This window comes from Eretmochelys imbricata, chromosome 1 (genome assembly GCF_965152235.1).
Source record: "Eretmochelys imbricata isolate rEreImb1 chromosome 1, rEreImb1.hap1, whole genome shotgun sequence".
NCBI classification, from domain to species: domain Eukaryota; kingdom Metazoa; phylum Chordata; order Testudines; family Cheloniidae; genus Eretmochelys; species Eretmochelys imbricata.
In genome coordinates this window covers 33,212,334-33,227,085 of record NC_135572.1, presented here as the reverse complement: position 1 = coordinate 33,227,085, position 14,752 = coordinate 33,212,334, and the positions used below count along the sequence as shown (strand labels likewise).

At 40.9% G+C, this 14,752-nt stretch overlaps 1 protein-coding gene across 1 annotated transcript in view; it reads right to left on the bottom strand.

Moving 5' to 3' along the window:
* ARHGAP42 (Rho GTPase activating protein 42) overlaps positions 1–14,752 on the bottom strand; it is a 294,764-nt gene that overhangs the window by 68,775 nt on the left and 211,237 nt on the right. Inside the window, exons 7-8 of the mRNA XM_077805596.1 lie at positions 5,310–5,414; positions 56–185 (exon numbers count right to left, since the gene is read on the bottom strand). Of these exons, the coding sequence (XP_077661722.1) occupies positions 56–185; positions 5,310–5,414 (235 nt within the window). The remainder of the gene's footprint in view (positions 1–55; positions 186–5,309; positions 5,415–14,752) is intronic.

The following is a 14,752-nucleotide window of genomic DNA, read 5'->3' as shown; positions in this document are numbered from 1 at the left end:
GAAATGCAATAAGGCAATCTTCAAATACTGGTTGTACACTGATGTAATTACTCACGTTTCTCCTGGACATAGAGATAGCCTTCCATTGTCCATTGACTGGGTGGCTGGTAATCCTGGTTGGCAGATTTCATTCTCTGCATCAGTCTCTCTACTTCCTGCCTGGTACTTTCAAAATTATTTCGTGTCTAAGGAAAATAAAAAGAGCAAAATCATACTAGTAACGTACTATTTCTGCAGTATCTAAGACTATAAGTATAGGTGTTATTACTACCTCTACTACTACACTGGAATATGCTAGTACATTCACATTTAAACAAACAGGGATGCTGCTCCAAAGGAAACTAAGTTACTAAGCCTAGACATACCCTATCCTCATTAATATGCTTTTAAAATGATGTCAGTGGATCACTACAAACCTTGACTTAAACCCACAAAAGTCAAGGAAATTCAGAGTGAAGAGCAGGAGCTAGATCAGTGGCTCTCAACCTTTCCAGACTACTGTACCCCTTTCAGGAGTCTGATTTTTCTTGCGTCCCCCCAAGTTTCACCTCACTTAAAAACTTCCAAAATCGTACATGAAAATACAAAAGTGTCACAGCACACTATTACTAAAAAATTGCTTCCTTTCTCATTTTTACAATATAATTATAAAATAAATCAAATGGAATATAAATATTGTTCTTACATTTCAGTGTATAGTATATAGAGCTGTATAAACAAGTCATTTTATGAAATTTTAGTTTGTACTGATTTTGCTAGTGCTTTTTATGTAGCCTGTTGTAAAACTAAGTAAATATCTAGATGAGTTGATGTACCCCCTGGAAGATCTCTGTGTACCCCCAGAGATACATGTACCCCTGGTTGAGAACCACTGTGCTAGACTTCAATGATAGTACACTCAATATCTTGCAAGATCTAGTCCTATCTGGTCAAAATATACAATCAGATATTTGCATATTTGTGAAAATTACACCTTATTCCTGCAGCAAATTTTAAAAGATCAGTAAAAATAATCCTAATCCTAGTATTTAACTGGTATATACTGCTTTATATTTTCATGTACCAAAATTAATTAATTAATCTCACAGGGTTCCTGTGAAGTAGGAACAGTATGTACTAAATCAGGGGTCAGCAGCCTTTCAGAAGTGGTGTGCCCAGTTCTTCATTTATTCACTCTAATTTAAGGTTTCACGTGCCAGTAATGCATTTTAACGTATTTAGAAGGTCTCTTTCTGTAAATCTATAATATATAACTAAACTATTGTTCTATGCAAAGTAAATAAGGTTTTTAAAATCTTTAAGAAGCTTCATTTAAAATTAAATTAAAATGCAGAGCCCCCCCGGATTGGTGGCCAGGACCTGGGCAGTGTGAGTGTCACTGAAAATCAGCTCATGTGCCGCCTTTGGGACGCATGCCATAGGTTGCCTACCCCTGTACTAAACTAAAGCTAAAATTTACTTAGCCCATGTCTGTACAGCACTTTGAAGATGTAAAGCACTGTTAGTACTTATTGGAGCTCATGCTACTGTAATTAGAAAACAATATGTGATTTAATTGACAAAAAAAAATTAAGACACATACATTCATGGCTTAAAGCATTAGTATACTCACATGCAGGTTGAAGCGCTCCTCTGTGAGGGAAACTGTGTTTAGCCAGGTAGTGAATCTAAAGAGGCAAGGTTCCTCCGAGAACTTTTAACGAACACTTCTTCCTAGGGAGACCAAGCGCCCAACCCAAACTCCACTGAAGTCATTGGAAATCTTGCCATTGACTTCAATGGGCTTTGCATCAGGGCCCCTGTGTCCCTGAAACAAGGAAGGACCCTGTTTTCAGTGCTCATCCATGTGTCGCTGCTGCTATTTTTTTTTTAAACCAAGACAGCGTTTTGTCTCAGTTCTTGTAAAACCAAGCAGAGTGGCCACCTGAAAGAAGTGGCTGGCAATCTAAGCCAGTGAAACTGACATCAGGCTGGCTGAGAACATGTGGACAGCAGGAAAGGGCTGTTACATATTATTGCTGTTCTGCCCTCTATCAGGTCACCCAATGAACAACCCAGCCTTCCTATCTTTAAAAAAGGGAAGGAGGAGGATCCTGGGAACTACAGGCCAGTCAGCCTCACCTCAGTCCCCGGAAAAATCATGGAGCAGGTCCTCAAAGAATCAATCCTGAAGCACTTACATGAGAGGAAAGTGATCAGGAACAGTCAGCATGGATTCACCAAGGGAAGGTCATGCCTGACTAATCTAATCACCTTCTATGATGAGATTACTGGTTCTGTGGATGAAGGGAAAGCAGTGGATGTATTGTTTCTTGACTTTAGCAAAGCTTTTGACACGGTCTCCCACAGTATTCTTGTCAGCAAGTTAAAGAAGTATGGGCTGGATGAATGCACTAAGGTGGGTAGAAAGTTGGCTAGATTGTCGGGCTCAACGGGTAGTGATCAATGGCTACATGTCTAGTTGGCAGCCGGTGTCAAGTGGAGTGCCCCAGGGGTCGGTCCTGGGGCCGGTTTTGTTCAATATCTTCATAAATTATCTGGAGGATGGTGTGGATTGCACTCTCAGCAAATTTGCGGATGATACTAAACTGGGAGGAGTGGTAGATACGCTGGAGGGCAGGGATAGGATACAGAGGGACCTAGACAAATTGGAGGATTGGGCCAAAAAAAATCTGATGAGGTTCAATAAGGATAAGTGCAGAGTCCTGCACTTAGGACGGAAGAACCCAATGCACAGCTACAGACTAGGCACCGAATGGCTAGGGCAGCAGTTCTGCAGAAAAGGACCTAGGGGTTACCGTGGACGAGAAGCTGGATATGAGTCAGCAGTGTGCCCTTGTTGCCAAGAAGGCCAATGGCATTTTGGGATGCATAAGTAGGGGCATAGCGAGCAGATCGCGGGACGTGATCGTCCCCCTCTCTTCGACATTGGTGAGGCCTCATCTGGAGTACTGTGTCCAGTTTTGGGCCCCACACTACAAGAAGGATGTGGCTAAATTGGAAAGAGTCCAGCGAAGGGCAACAAAAATGATTAGGGGTCTGGAACACATGACTTATGAGGAGAGGCTGAGGGAACTGGGATTGTTTAGTCTGGAGAAGAGAAGAATGAGGGGGGATTTGATAGCTGCTTTCAACTACCTGAGAGGTGGTTCCAGAGAGGATGGTTCTAGACTATTCTCAGTGGTAGAAGAGGACAGGACAAGGAGTAATGGTCTCAAGTTGCAGCGGGGGAGGTTTAGGTTGGATATTAGGAAAAACTTTTTCACTAGGAGGGTGGTGAAACACTGGAATGCGTTACCTAGGGAGGAGGTAGAATCTCCTTCTTTGAAGTTTTTAAGGTCAGGCTTGACAAAGCACTGGCTGGGATGATTTAATTTGGGATTGGTCCTGCTTTGAGCAGGGGGTTGGACTAGATGACCTCCTGAGGTCCCTTCCAACCCTGATATTCTATGATTCTATGATTCCCTCATGCAGAAAGTGTGATTCAAGTTCCGTCTGAGACTGGGCACTGCTGTGAGTGATGAGTCTACAGGTAGCTCAGTCGATTCAAGCTTCTGCTCAACTCTTCTGCATTGCAGGTGAGTACTGGCCTGTGGAAGGGGCTATTAGAGGAAAGAACAAAAGGGGGAAAAAGAGGCAGACAAAGGATAGAGTGGATGTGACAGAGTGACAAATGTGGCAGAGAGGATGAGGGAGAGATAGCAGGGCAAAAGGTAGCGAGGGAAGATGAAAGAAGCAGGAAAGAGGAAAACAAAAAGAGAGAAAACTAAAGCATTGAAAATATAAGACAAAGGAGTGGACCCCTTTTTTTCTCCTTCAGTTCCTCATCTCCTGAGAGCTTCCTATATGCCTTCCTGATCACCACCACACACAACTAATTTCCCCGCTCTCTCCTGCAGGAAAACCATCTCCATTTTCTGTTCATCACTCTTTAGCTTACATCATTTTAAGTTTCTAGCTTTTGCATGTTTTTTTTGGGGGGGAGAAATCAAAAAGGTTTCTTCTTTTCTCTGCCTGACTTAGAGCTATTGCCCTGCAGATGTCATCCCACAAACAATTTAGGAAAGGCATTAACAATTATTTAAACAAGAGAAAGAGATGAAAATGTTTTTACCTAACGGTGAAACAGGAGAAACAATTTAGTAATTCTGGTTCTCGTGGCACATTCACATAGAAGGAGTTAACACAGTCTCAATTTATATTTTCTCTCTTTGGTCCATAATCCTAGACCCAGATTGGTGGAGATCTCCCCTAGTTTAAACTATTTAAGTCATTGGACTGGAGTATGGGTATTTTCTCATCCCTGCAGTGAAGCAACAGTGACCCCTTGTGCCTTTAACCAAAAGTGGCAAATATACAATTTGGAAGAAGAAAAGAGTGTGAGACCTTGTGGACAGAGGGGGTTCTGTGTGCAGACCTGTGTGTGAAGTGAGGGCAGTGTTAGCGACCACCACTCTATGTCCTTGGACAATGCTCTCCCTGGGTTTCAGGATGGGAGCAGGCATAAAGGAGGGTAGAAGGGTTGGGGCCATCAAACCTAAGAAGAATACATTAATACAGTCCAGGGCAAAACCACCTCCACACTGTGAAGTCCCTCACCAACTCTGTCCCTTAAGAGAGTGGTTGCAGGGGCAGCAGCTAGCGGTAAAAGTCCTGTCAGCACATCTCTGTTGGAGCCATGGAGATCAGCAGTTGGCCTATAGGCTGCAGGTTTGGGAGAGGTGATCTCTCAGGTAACTAGAGCCAATCCCCTGGATGGCTTTCAGTATCAAGACAGAGACTTGGAAGTACACTCCGTATTAAATGGGGAGTCAGTACAGACAACAGACCTGGAGGACTAGTGGTTCATGGAAACCTGTGATGCTAGGCAGATGAACTGCTGCATTTGTACCACATGAAGCATTTTCAGGGTGTGTTCCTTCATTCCTGGACATACGCCCTGAGTCAGGAAAGCACCTGAGCACGTGCTTAAGTCCATCTCTATTCAAGACAACTTAAACATGAACTTAAAGTGTGAGCTTAAGTGGTGTCCTGTAGAGGGATACATTTGTGAATGGAGGAGACCGTAGTTGCACTAGTCAAGCCTGGAGATCATGGATCAAACATCTGACAACTGATTTTCAAAGATTTCTGGTGGAAAGAAACTTGATGCCATACCTTTCATTCAGCAAACACCTTTCAATTATTCATATTTTTTTTATTTATGTTCATAAACATTTCAAGATTTAGTGTTGCAATAAAGCATTTCTACTCTTTTATTTTGAAATTCAATTAGCTAAGAAATTGTAGTAAATACTGTTCAGACTTACATTCTGCAAGTTGAATTGCAACTGTTGCTTGTATGGGGTAAACTCCTGGGCCAGCTCATATCCCTCATGGTAAAAAGTAAATAATCCCTGAAGAAATGCCAAAAGCTGAAAAGGTAAAATAAGGTGTTAATGTCAAAACATGCATTACAAATATTAAGAACCAAAAATATCAAAACAGGCATTATAAATATTAATCATCAAAAATATAACAGAACACATGCTGATTTAGGAATGACATAAGAACATAAGAAGGGCCATACTGGGTGAGACCAAAGGTCCATCTAGCCCAGTATCCTGTCTTCCAACAGTGGCCAATGTCAGGTGCCCCAGTGGGAATAAACAGAACAGGTAATCAACAAGTGACCCATCCCCTGTCGCCCATTCCCAGCTTCTGAAAAACAGAGGCTAGGGACACTATCCCTGCTCATCCTGGCTAATAGCCATTTATGGACCTATCCTTCATGTTCTTTTTTGAACCCTGTTATAGTCTTGGCCTTCACAACATCCTCTGGCAAGGAATTCCACAGCTTGACTGTGCATTGTGTGAAAAAATACTTCCTTTTGTTTGTTTTAAACTTGCTGCCTATTAATTTCATTTGGTGATCCCTAGTTCTTGTGTTATGAGAAGGAGTAAATAACACTTCCTTATTTACTTTCTCCACACCAGTCATGATTTTATAGACCTCTATTAAATCCCCCCATAGTCAACTTTTTTCCAAGCTGAAAAGTCCCAGTCTTTTTAATCTCTCCTCAGATAGCCCCTAATCATTTTTGTTGCCCTTTTCTGAACCTTTTCCAATTCCAATATATCTTTTTTGAGATGGGGTGATCACATCTGCACACAGAAAAAATTATTAACTGCAAAGGAAAAAAGTCATTTCAAAGCACAACTGACCCATTGTCCTTATAATTACAGGTGAATCTTAAGATGCTGGAAAACAAAAAATAAGGATGCCTTATTTGTTGATCTCCTCTTATTAGCAAAACTATGATCTTAATACTTTTGGAGCCCATACTTGCATTCCTGGAACACCCAAAACTCTCATCACTTTCAATGGCAGGTTTGCATGAGCAAGGAATGCAAACTTTCAAAGTTCAAGGGATTTTTGTTTTGTTTTGAATCTATGACAATTCGGAACATTTTTCCACCTTCCTCATTCCAAAATCTCCATCTATGACCTATTTTCTCCAGATGAGAGTCTTGAAAATAAGTTTTGGACAGCTTCATAACCGAAATGAATACAAAAAGTTCCAGACCACTTCTTCCTGCTCTAAAGAACAAAATATAAACTCTGATGAACTTCAATTGGTATGTCTTTTACAGCTTCCAGTAAAAAAAAATTAAATCTGTATCAAGACTGGAAATGTTTTTTGTCATTTACTTTTTTTTTTTTTAATTAACATTTAAGCAGGAATGAGTGCCACTGAAGTTTTTGAAAGACTCATTTTGGTCCTTTAATGAATATTCTCCTGCCATCTATTTACGTTTAAAAGTCTTGTAATTAGGTTGATGTTTTTATATTGTGGCTATTGATAATAAAAAGAGGATGACTGCTGATGATGCAGCAAGTTATATTACTATTAAACAATTTATAGCTATTTTTTCTTGTGGCATATGGCATAATTTAGTTTACTGTAATTATCTAAACATAAGAGCCTGAAAATGAAAGCACTATAGATACAAAGTATTATTAGTACTATTATTATAATTATAATTATGTTTGACATACAAGTCAAATCTACAATAAGGATGTTTTCCACTTGGATACATAATTGAAAAGGCAGAAATCAAATGCTTAATGTATTTTTTTCTTTATTTATGCTAGCAATCCCACAGATTATGAAAAATGAAACATTTTAAAAGTACTGATTTCATCATTTGTGCAATTTATGTAATATTTTTTGCACTTCTCTCACCTGGGATATTGAATCTAGATTGTTCTGTCTCATTCGCTTGTTGCATGCGCCAACAGAGTACTGCGTTCTAGGGTGGCAAACAATGCAAATATCTGAAATAAAGCTGCTGCTGAGGATGATACTTTGTACATCTAGAGACCCCATGACCGAAAAAATCCCTCAATGCCCACTGGTAGAGGGCCCACTATACTGTAACTCATATCAGGCTGGGCACACTCACTACCCCCAACACGTGTTGTCGTGATATGTATCTAAACAGTGTCTTGTAATGTTTCATACGTAAACTGGTGACATGCTGGTCCTGAAAAATCACTGTGATGTGCGTACTGGTTGGGTACAAAGAGTTATGTATGTGTGCCAACATAGGTTCTTAAAATATGTTTGGGAGGCAGTGCATATGTACCCGCACACCTTCTGGGTATGGTGTTCAGTCCCATCTAGTGGCACCAAAACCACTTAGAGAGAGTTAAATGAGTCTGCTCTACAGCCTTAGGTAATAGCCAGTTGGCTTTTAGCTCATGCTGCAGAGGCTCATGCACTAAGCTCCAGAGGTCCCTGGTTTGATGACCCCATCAGTGTTACACATATATTGAGCCTGCCCTAGACAAGGAATGTGGATTGCCTTGTCTGATTGGCTTGAATACAGGCAGAGGACAATGAAAGTATATTTGCATATAAGGTAAAAAAAAGCAATCAAGCTAATGGAGGAAGGACCTTAGACAGCTCACCAGACGTCAGAGTCTGCACCCCAGGAAGCCTTCCTGGTTTCTGAGGCAGAGACAATGGTCTTTGGGTAATATAAGGGGAACAAAGAGACATTTTAGTTATCCACCACTTAGGGGACAGAGGATACAACACGGTCTGAGCCTGTGAAAGTTGAATCCCCTGGCCTGGAGGGCTAGAGATGCTGGTAACTTGATGTAAGAAAGACAACTGCTTAGGCAAAGACAGTAAATTCCTAAAATTAAGTTTGAGTGGCTAGAAAGCATGTTTTGTTTTGCTTGTAACCAGTTCTCTCTCTTTTTCTCTTTCTTAGTATCACTTTAAACTTTGTTCTTTATTAAACTTATGCTTGTTTTATGGCAGAACCCCCTCGGCGCTGTGTATTAAAGTGAAGTGTGAGTCGTCAGCTAACTTAACAGGCTGGTGTGTGCACTATCTACTTGGAGGCAGCAAACTTCAGAGTGTGTCACAGTGAGAGGAACTGAACACTGCAGACACACATCTCCAGGGAACTCAGTATCTGGGGTTCACTGATTGCTACCTGCAAGACAAGGTTTAAACTGGCAGAGTCTCAAGCAGTTTGCTAGTGAGGTAGACAGACTAGTGTGGCAGATAGACAGACTAGTGTGGCAGTCTAATCACCAGCAAACCTCTCACCTGTTGACACAGAGGGGTAACACTGTGGCTTAAAGTTCTAGGTGTCCTGGGCAGAACATCACAGGCCTTTCAATCTGGGGCTCTCAAAACACTTTACAGACAACAATTCATTAAGTTTCACAATGCTCTTTTGTTGGTCAGTAAGTATTATTATCCCCAGGGGGAAACTGAGGAAAAGAAATAAAGAGCTCAAGGTTGCACAGCAAGCCAGCGGCAGAGTCTTGGAACATAAAATAGGCCTCTTGAGCATTAAGCTTTTTTAACACCTTATGTTTATTTTACATATATGGCTCTGAATTACATGGCAATGTCCATTTTAAAGCAACTGCAGATTACATTTCCAAGAGGAAAGATCCTCAGCTGGTGTATAATCATCATATCTTCATTGACTTCAACTGGGCTATTACAAGTTATACACCTAAGGATTTTCTTTGCAATTTTCTCTTTATTAGAGGTTTTGCAAATAAAATATGACAATTTCTCAGAAAAAATAAGAGATCTATCCAAGATCTGAGAATTGACATTGACTAGGGAATTTTTAAATTTCTGTTTTCCTCACCTAAAATATTTTTAGGACATCTTTTGTTTTAAAGCTACTCTGTAAAATTTCTTTTTAATGTGATAAACCAGAATTAGAAGAATGCACTCTATGCTTATAGTGGGCTTTCTTAAATGACTAACCTATTAAAAAAAAGGCACTGAACCCTTCTTGCTGTGTCAGTTTATACGTTTTTTAAAGATAAGTTTAAGACCTGTTTGTGAAGAACACTCACTTTTGGCTGTTTAATCTATAGCTCTGGGAAAGATACAGAAAAAAAAATTCACACAGCTTATTTCCATTTCCATTTTTTTTTTTTTTTGTCTTCATTTTCCCTAATACGAAAGATTTTTGTTAAGGTTTGAGCGTATTGTGAAATGAGAAAAAAATAACTGGCACTAGATGGCAGCAAAGTTGAATTTATAAGAAAGGATAACATATCTGGATAAATATAAGAATAAAATGCTTTATGTTTTAGGTATGATGCATTAAGTTGTGTTTGTTTTCAAGTAACTATTCTTGAAGTGCGGCAGTTGTGCATTGCACGGGATCTGGCCTTGGGAATCTCTTGGCCAAGGGCTCCCCAAACACCCACCCCACCCCCCAAAAATGTTACCATGTCTCTCTCACGCAGTCCCCAGGCTGATGTATTTCATGCCCTGTGTAGAAATCATGTGTACTGAGGATGCAGGTATGCAGGTATGTAAACACCACTGATAGTGGAAAGAGACCCTGTTCTGTAATGCCCTTCCACAGCCCCTGCAGGAGAGACTATGGCATGGCCTAATAAGCACGGTGTTTGGAGAGCCAAAATTGAGGTGAAAAACTTTTGTCCCTGGCTCATGATTTTTGTGGCTTTTTGGTGGCTACTCACAAGCAGCACTATGTCAGAGTCTGGCTCATTCCATGTAAATGTAGAGAAAGCATTCTGAATGCGTTTTTTTTTAAAAGATGATGTATTTTTCAAGGTGATCTGAATGTGTTAAGAAGTGATTGGTTTCACCAAATGTTACATACAATCCCCAATGTGTTTATATTCTCAATTTTCCAAGTGTAACAAGCACTTTTACTGCTACTTCACTCTGAATACCTCATCAGCCAGATCAATAGAGAAATCAGACTTGTACTCATTTAACACAATAATCTGTCTGCATGCTGCAAGAGCTGCAAGGATTTCAACAGAGAATTGAAATAGAATCCAAAGACTGTTTTGGCCTTTATTTATTTTTATGTAAAGTTTGTGACCCTGAGATTGCTTGGTCATTTCATTCTCACAGGAAGAAGATTGTACTTAGGTTTTGGACAGAAGAGGAATTTAACCTTTGGCCTGTAGTGCATCAGCCAAAAGGCACTGTCTCCTTACTTCCGTTTATTTATACATATAGAACGAAAAGGTATTTAGCTATCCAGTTTAAAACGAGTTTGGTGAATACCGTTGTGGGAAATGCAAAAAATATGGAATTTGTTTTTGAATTTTACTACTGTATCTAGACAAATTTTTTTTTTAATAAAAAAAAACAGTATTTCAGATAGCTCAAGTTTATACAAGGCCATCATTTAAACATATGCAATTAGAATTAGTTTTATTTATTTATTTTTAAATCTTTGATGACTAGTTAATGATCCTATTTATCACACTTCAGATAGGTCAGATTCTGATGATCTCTAAGGACCTGATCCTGCTCCATGGAAATCAGTGGAAGTTTTGCTGTCAAAAGAGGGAACAAGGTCCAGCTCTAAGCAAGCATTAAGAGAAGTCTGAAGTCAGCTTTCCATCAAACCAGTAAAAAGAAAAGGAGTACTTGTGGCACCTTAGAGACTAACCAATTTATCTGAGCATAAGCTTTTGTGAGCTACAGCTCACTTCATCGGATACATACTGTGGAAAGTATAGAAAATCGTTTTATACACACAAAGCATGAAAAAATGGGTGTTTCCCACTACAAAAGGTTTTCTCTCCCCCCACCCCACTCTCCTGCTGGTAATAGCTTATCTAAAGTGATCACTCTCCTTAAATGTGTATGATAATCAAGGTGGGCCATTTCCAGCAAAATCCAGGGTTTAACAAAGAACATCTGAGGAAGGGGGTGGGGGGTAGGAAAAAACAAGGGGAAATAGGTTACCTTGCATAATGACTTAGCCACTCCCAGTCTCTATTCAAGCCTAAGTTAATTGTATCCAATTTGCAAATGAATTCCAATTCAACAGTCTCTCGCTGGAGTCTGGTTTTGAAGTTTTTTTGTTGTAATATCGCAACTTTCATGTCTGTAATCGCGTGACCAGAGAGATTGCAGTGTTCTCCGACTGGTTTATGAATGTTATAATTCTTGACATCTGATTTGTGTCCATTTATTCTTTTATGTAGAGACTGTCCAGTTTGACCAATGTACATGGCAGAGGGGCATTGCTGGCACATGATGGCAATATATCACATTGGTGGATGTGCAGGTGAACGAGCCTCTGATAGTGTGGCTGAAGTTATTAGGCCCTGTGATGGTGTCCCCGAATAGATATGTGGGCACAGTTGGCAACGGGCTTTGTTGCAAGGATAAGTTCCTGGGTTAGTGGTTCTGTTGTGTGGTATGTGTTTGCTGGTGAGTATTTGCTTCAAGTTGGGAGGCTGTCTGTAGGCAAGGACTGGCCTGTCTCCCAAGATTTGTGAGAGTGTTGGGTCATCCTTCAGGATAGGTTATAGATCCTTAATAATGCATTGGAGGGGTTTTAGTTGGGGGCTGAAGGTGACGGCTAGTGGCGTTCTGTTATTTTCTTTGTTAGGCCTGTCCTGTAGTAGGTGACTTCTGGGAACTCTTCTGGCTCTATCAATCTGTTTCTTCATTTCCGCAGGTGGGTATTGTAGTTGTAAGAATGCTTGATAGAGCTCTTGTAGGTGTTTGTCTCTGTCTGAGGGGTTGGAGCAAATGTGGTTGTATCGCAGAGCTTGGCTGTAGACGATGGATCGTGTGGTGTGGTCAGGGTGAAAGCTGGAGGCATGTAGGTAGGAATAGCAGTCAGTAGGTTTCTGGTATAGGGTGGTGTTTATGTGACCATCGTTTATTAGCACTGTAGTGTCCAGGAAGTGGATCTCTTGTGTGGACTGGACCAGGCTGAGGTTGATGGTGGAATGGAAATTGTTGAAATCATGGTGGAATTCCTCAAGGGTTTCTTTTCCATGGGTCCAGATGATGAAGATGTCATCAATATAGCGCAAGTAGAGTAGGGGCATTAGGGGACGAGAGCTGAGGAAGCGTTGTTCTAAGTCAGCCATAAAAATGTTGGCATACTGTGGGGCCATGCGGGTACCCATAGCAGTGCCGCTGGTTTGAAGGTATAAATTGTCCCCAAATGTAAAATAGTTATGGGTAAGGACAAAGTCACAAAGTTCAGCCACCAGGTTAGCCGTGACATTATCAGGGATAGTGTTCTTGACGGCTTGTAGTCCATCTTTGTGTGGAATGTTGGTGTAGAGGGCTTCTACATCCATAGTGGCCAGGATGGTGTTATCAGGAAGATCACCGATAGATTGTAGTTTCCTCAGGAAGTCAGTGGTGTCTTGAAGGTAGCTGGGAGTGCTGGTAGCGTAGCTGGGAGTGCTGGTAGCGTAGCTGGGAGTCTACATAGCCAGACAATCCTGCTGTCAGGGTGCCAATGCCTGAGATGATGGGGTGCCCAGGATTTCCAGGTTTATGGATCTTGGGTAGTAGATAGAATATCCCAGGTCGGGGTTCCAGGGATGTGTCTGTGCGGATTTGATCTTGTGCTTTTTCAGGGAGTTTCTTGAGCAAATGCTGTAGTTGCTTTTGGTAACCCTCAGTGGATCAGAGGGTAATGGCTTGTAGAAAGTGGTGTTGGAGAGCTGCCGAGCAGCCTCTTGTTCATATTCCGACCTATTCATGATGACAACAGCACCTCCTTTGTCAGTCTTTTTGATTATGATGTCAGAGTTGTTTCTGAGGCTGTGGATGGCATTGTGTTCTGCACGGCTGAGGTTGTGGGGCAAGCGATGCTGCTTTTCCACAATTTCAGCCCGTGCACGTCGGCGGAAGCACTCTATGTAGAAGTCCAGTCTACTGTTTCGACCTTCAGGAGGAGTCCACCTCGAATCCTTCTTTTTGTAGTGTTGGTAGGGGGGACTCTGTGGATTAGTAAGTCGTTCAGAGGTGTGTTGGAAATATTCCTTGAGTCGGAGACGTCGAAAATAGGATTCTAGGTCACCACAGAACTGTATCATGTTCGTGGGGGTGGAGGGAGATAGGACATGTCCCGAGATAGGACAGCTGCTTCTGCTGGGCTAAGAGTATAGCTGGATAGGTTAACAATATTGCTGGGTGGGTTGAGGGAACCATTGCTGTGGCCCCTTGTGGCATGTAGTAGTTTAGAAAGTTTAGTGTCCTTTTTCTTCTGTAGAGAAGCAAAGTGTGTGTTGTAAATGGCTTGTCTAGTTTTAGTAAAGTCCAGCCACGAGGAAGTTTGTGTGGAAGGTTGGTTTTTTATGAGAGTATCCAGTTTTGAGAGCTCATTCTTAATCTTTCCCTGTTTGCTGTAGAGGATGTTGATCAGGTGGTTCCGCAGTTTCTTTGAGAGCGTGTGGCACAACCTGTCAGCACAGTCTGTGTGGTATGTAGATTGTAATGGATTTTTTACCTTCAGTCCTTATGGTACGATGTCCATCTGTTTGCATTTGGAAAGGAAGATGATGTCTCTCTCCTCACCCTTGAGTGCCTTCATTAAAGCTGTGCCGATGCAACATTTTAAATGTAGACTTGCCCCAAGTTTCCCAACATGCAGAAGAGCTCTGTGTAAGTTTAAAATCCTGTCTCTTTCACTAGCAGAAGCTAGTCTAATAAAAAATATTACTTTACCTCCCTTGTCTCTTCCAAAATCTAGTCAGCAAGACTTTTTCTTCATGCTTCTCAAATCTTTCCTAAAATCCCATTCTTACAGCCCCAATATGAAATGAGGGTGAAATCCTCGCTCTGATTTGCATCTTTCCTTACTCCTCCTATTTCGGTGTATGTTACATCCTCACTGATAGCAAGTCCATAATATAAATTATAAGTAAGGCTATGTTTTAGTCACGGGTATTTTTAGTTGCTGGATCGAGGTTCGTTAGTTTCTCACCAACATGCAAATATTCACTTTGAAATATATTCTCATCTTAAAATATATGAAGATAGGCACTTAGGGTAACTCTTCTTGGGGAGATTGGGAATTACAAATGAATTTCACTCTTGTTCACAATCTAGGACGATCCAAGGTTAGATACATTGGAAGCTAGTGGGGTTGTTTGGGATAGACAGAAATGAGAGATCTGTGTTTGAGGATGCTCCTTTTGCACAAGAGATGCATTTCTGTCTTTGAGACATTTACCCAAAAACCATTTTGTCAAGGAAACTACAGATACACAAAACAATGCAGGGATATGCAACTGCTATCCCACCTCAAAAACAAAATGCTAACTAATATTGCTTGGTTATCTGCCAATAGGTAAGAAAAAAGAAAAGTGCACTGTCCAGTTGAAATGTTTCGTGAAATATGTGAGGTATCAGGATACTGTTATGTAGCAGGACAATCGCATAGTGAACAAATCTTTTATCTGTATTGTATGTGG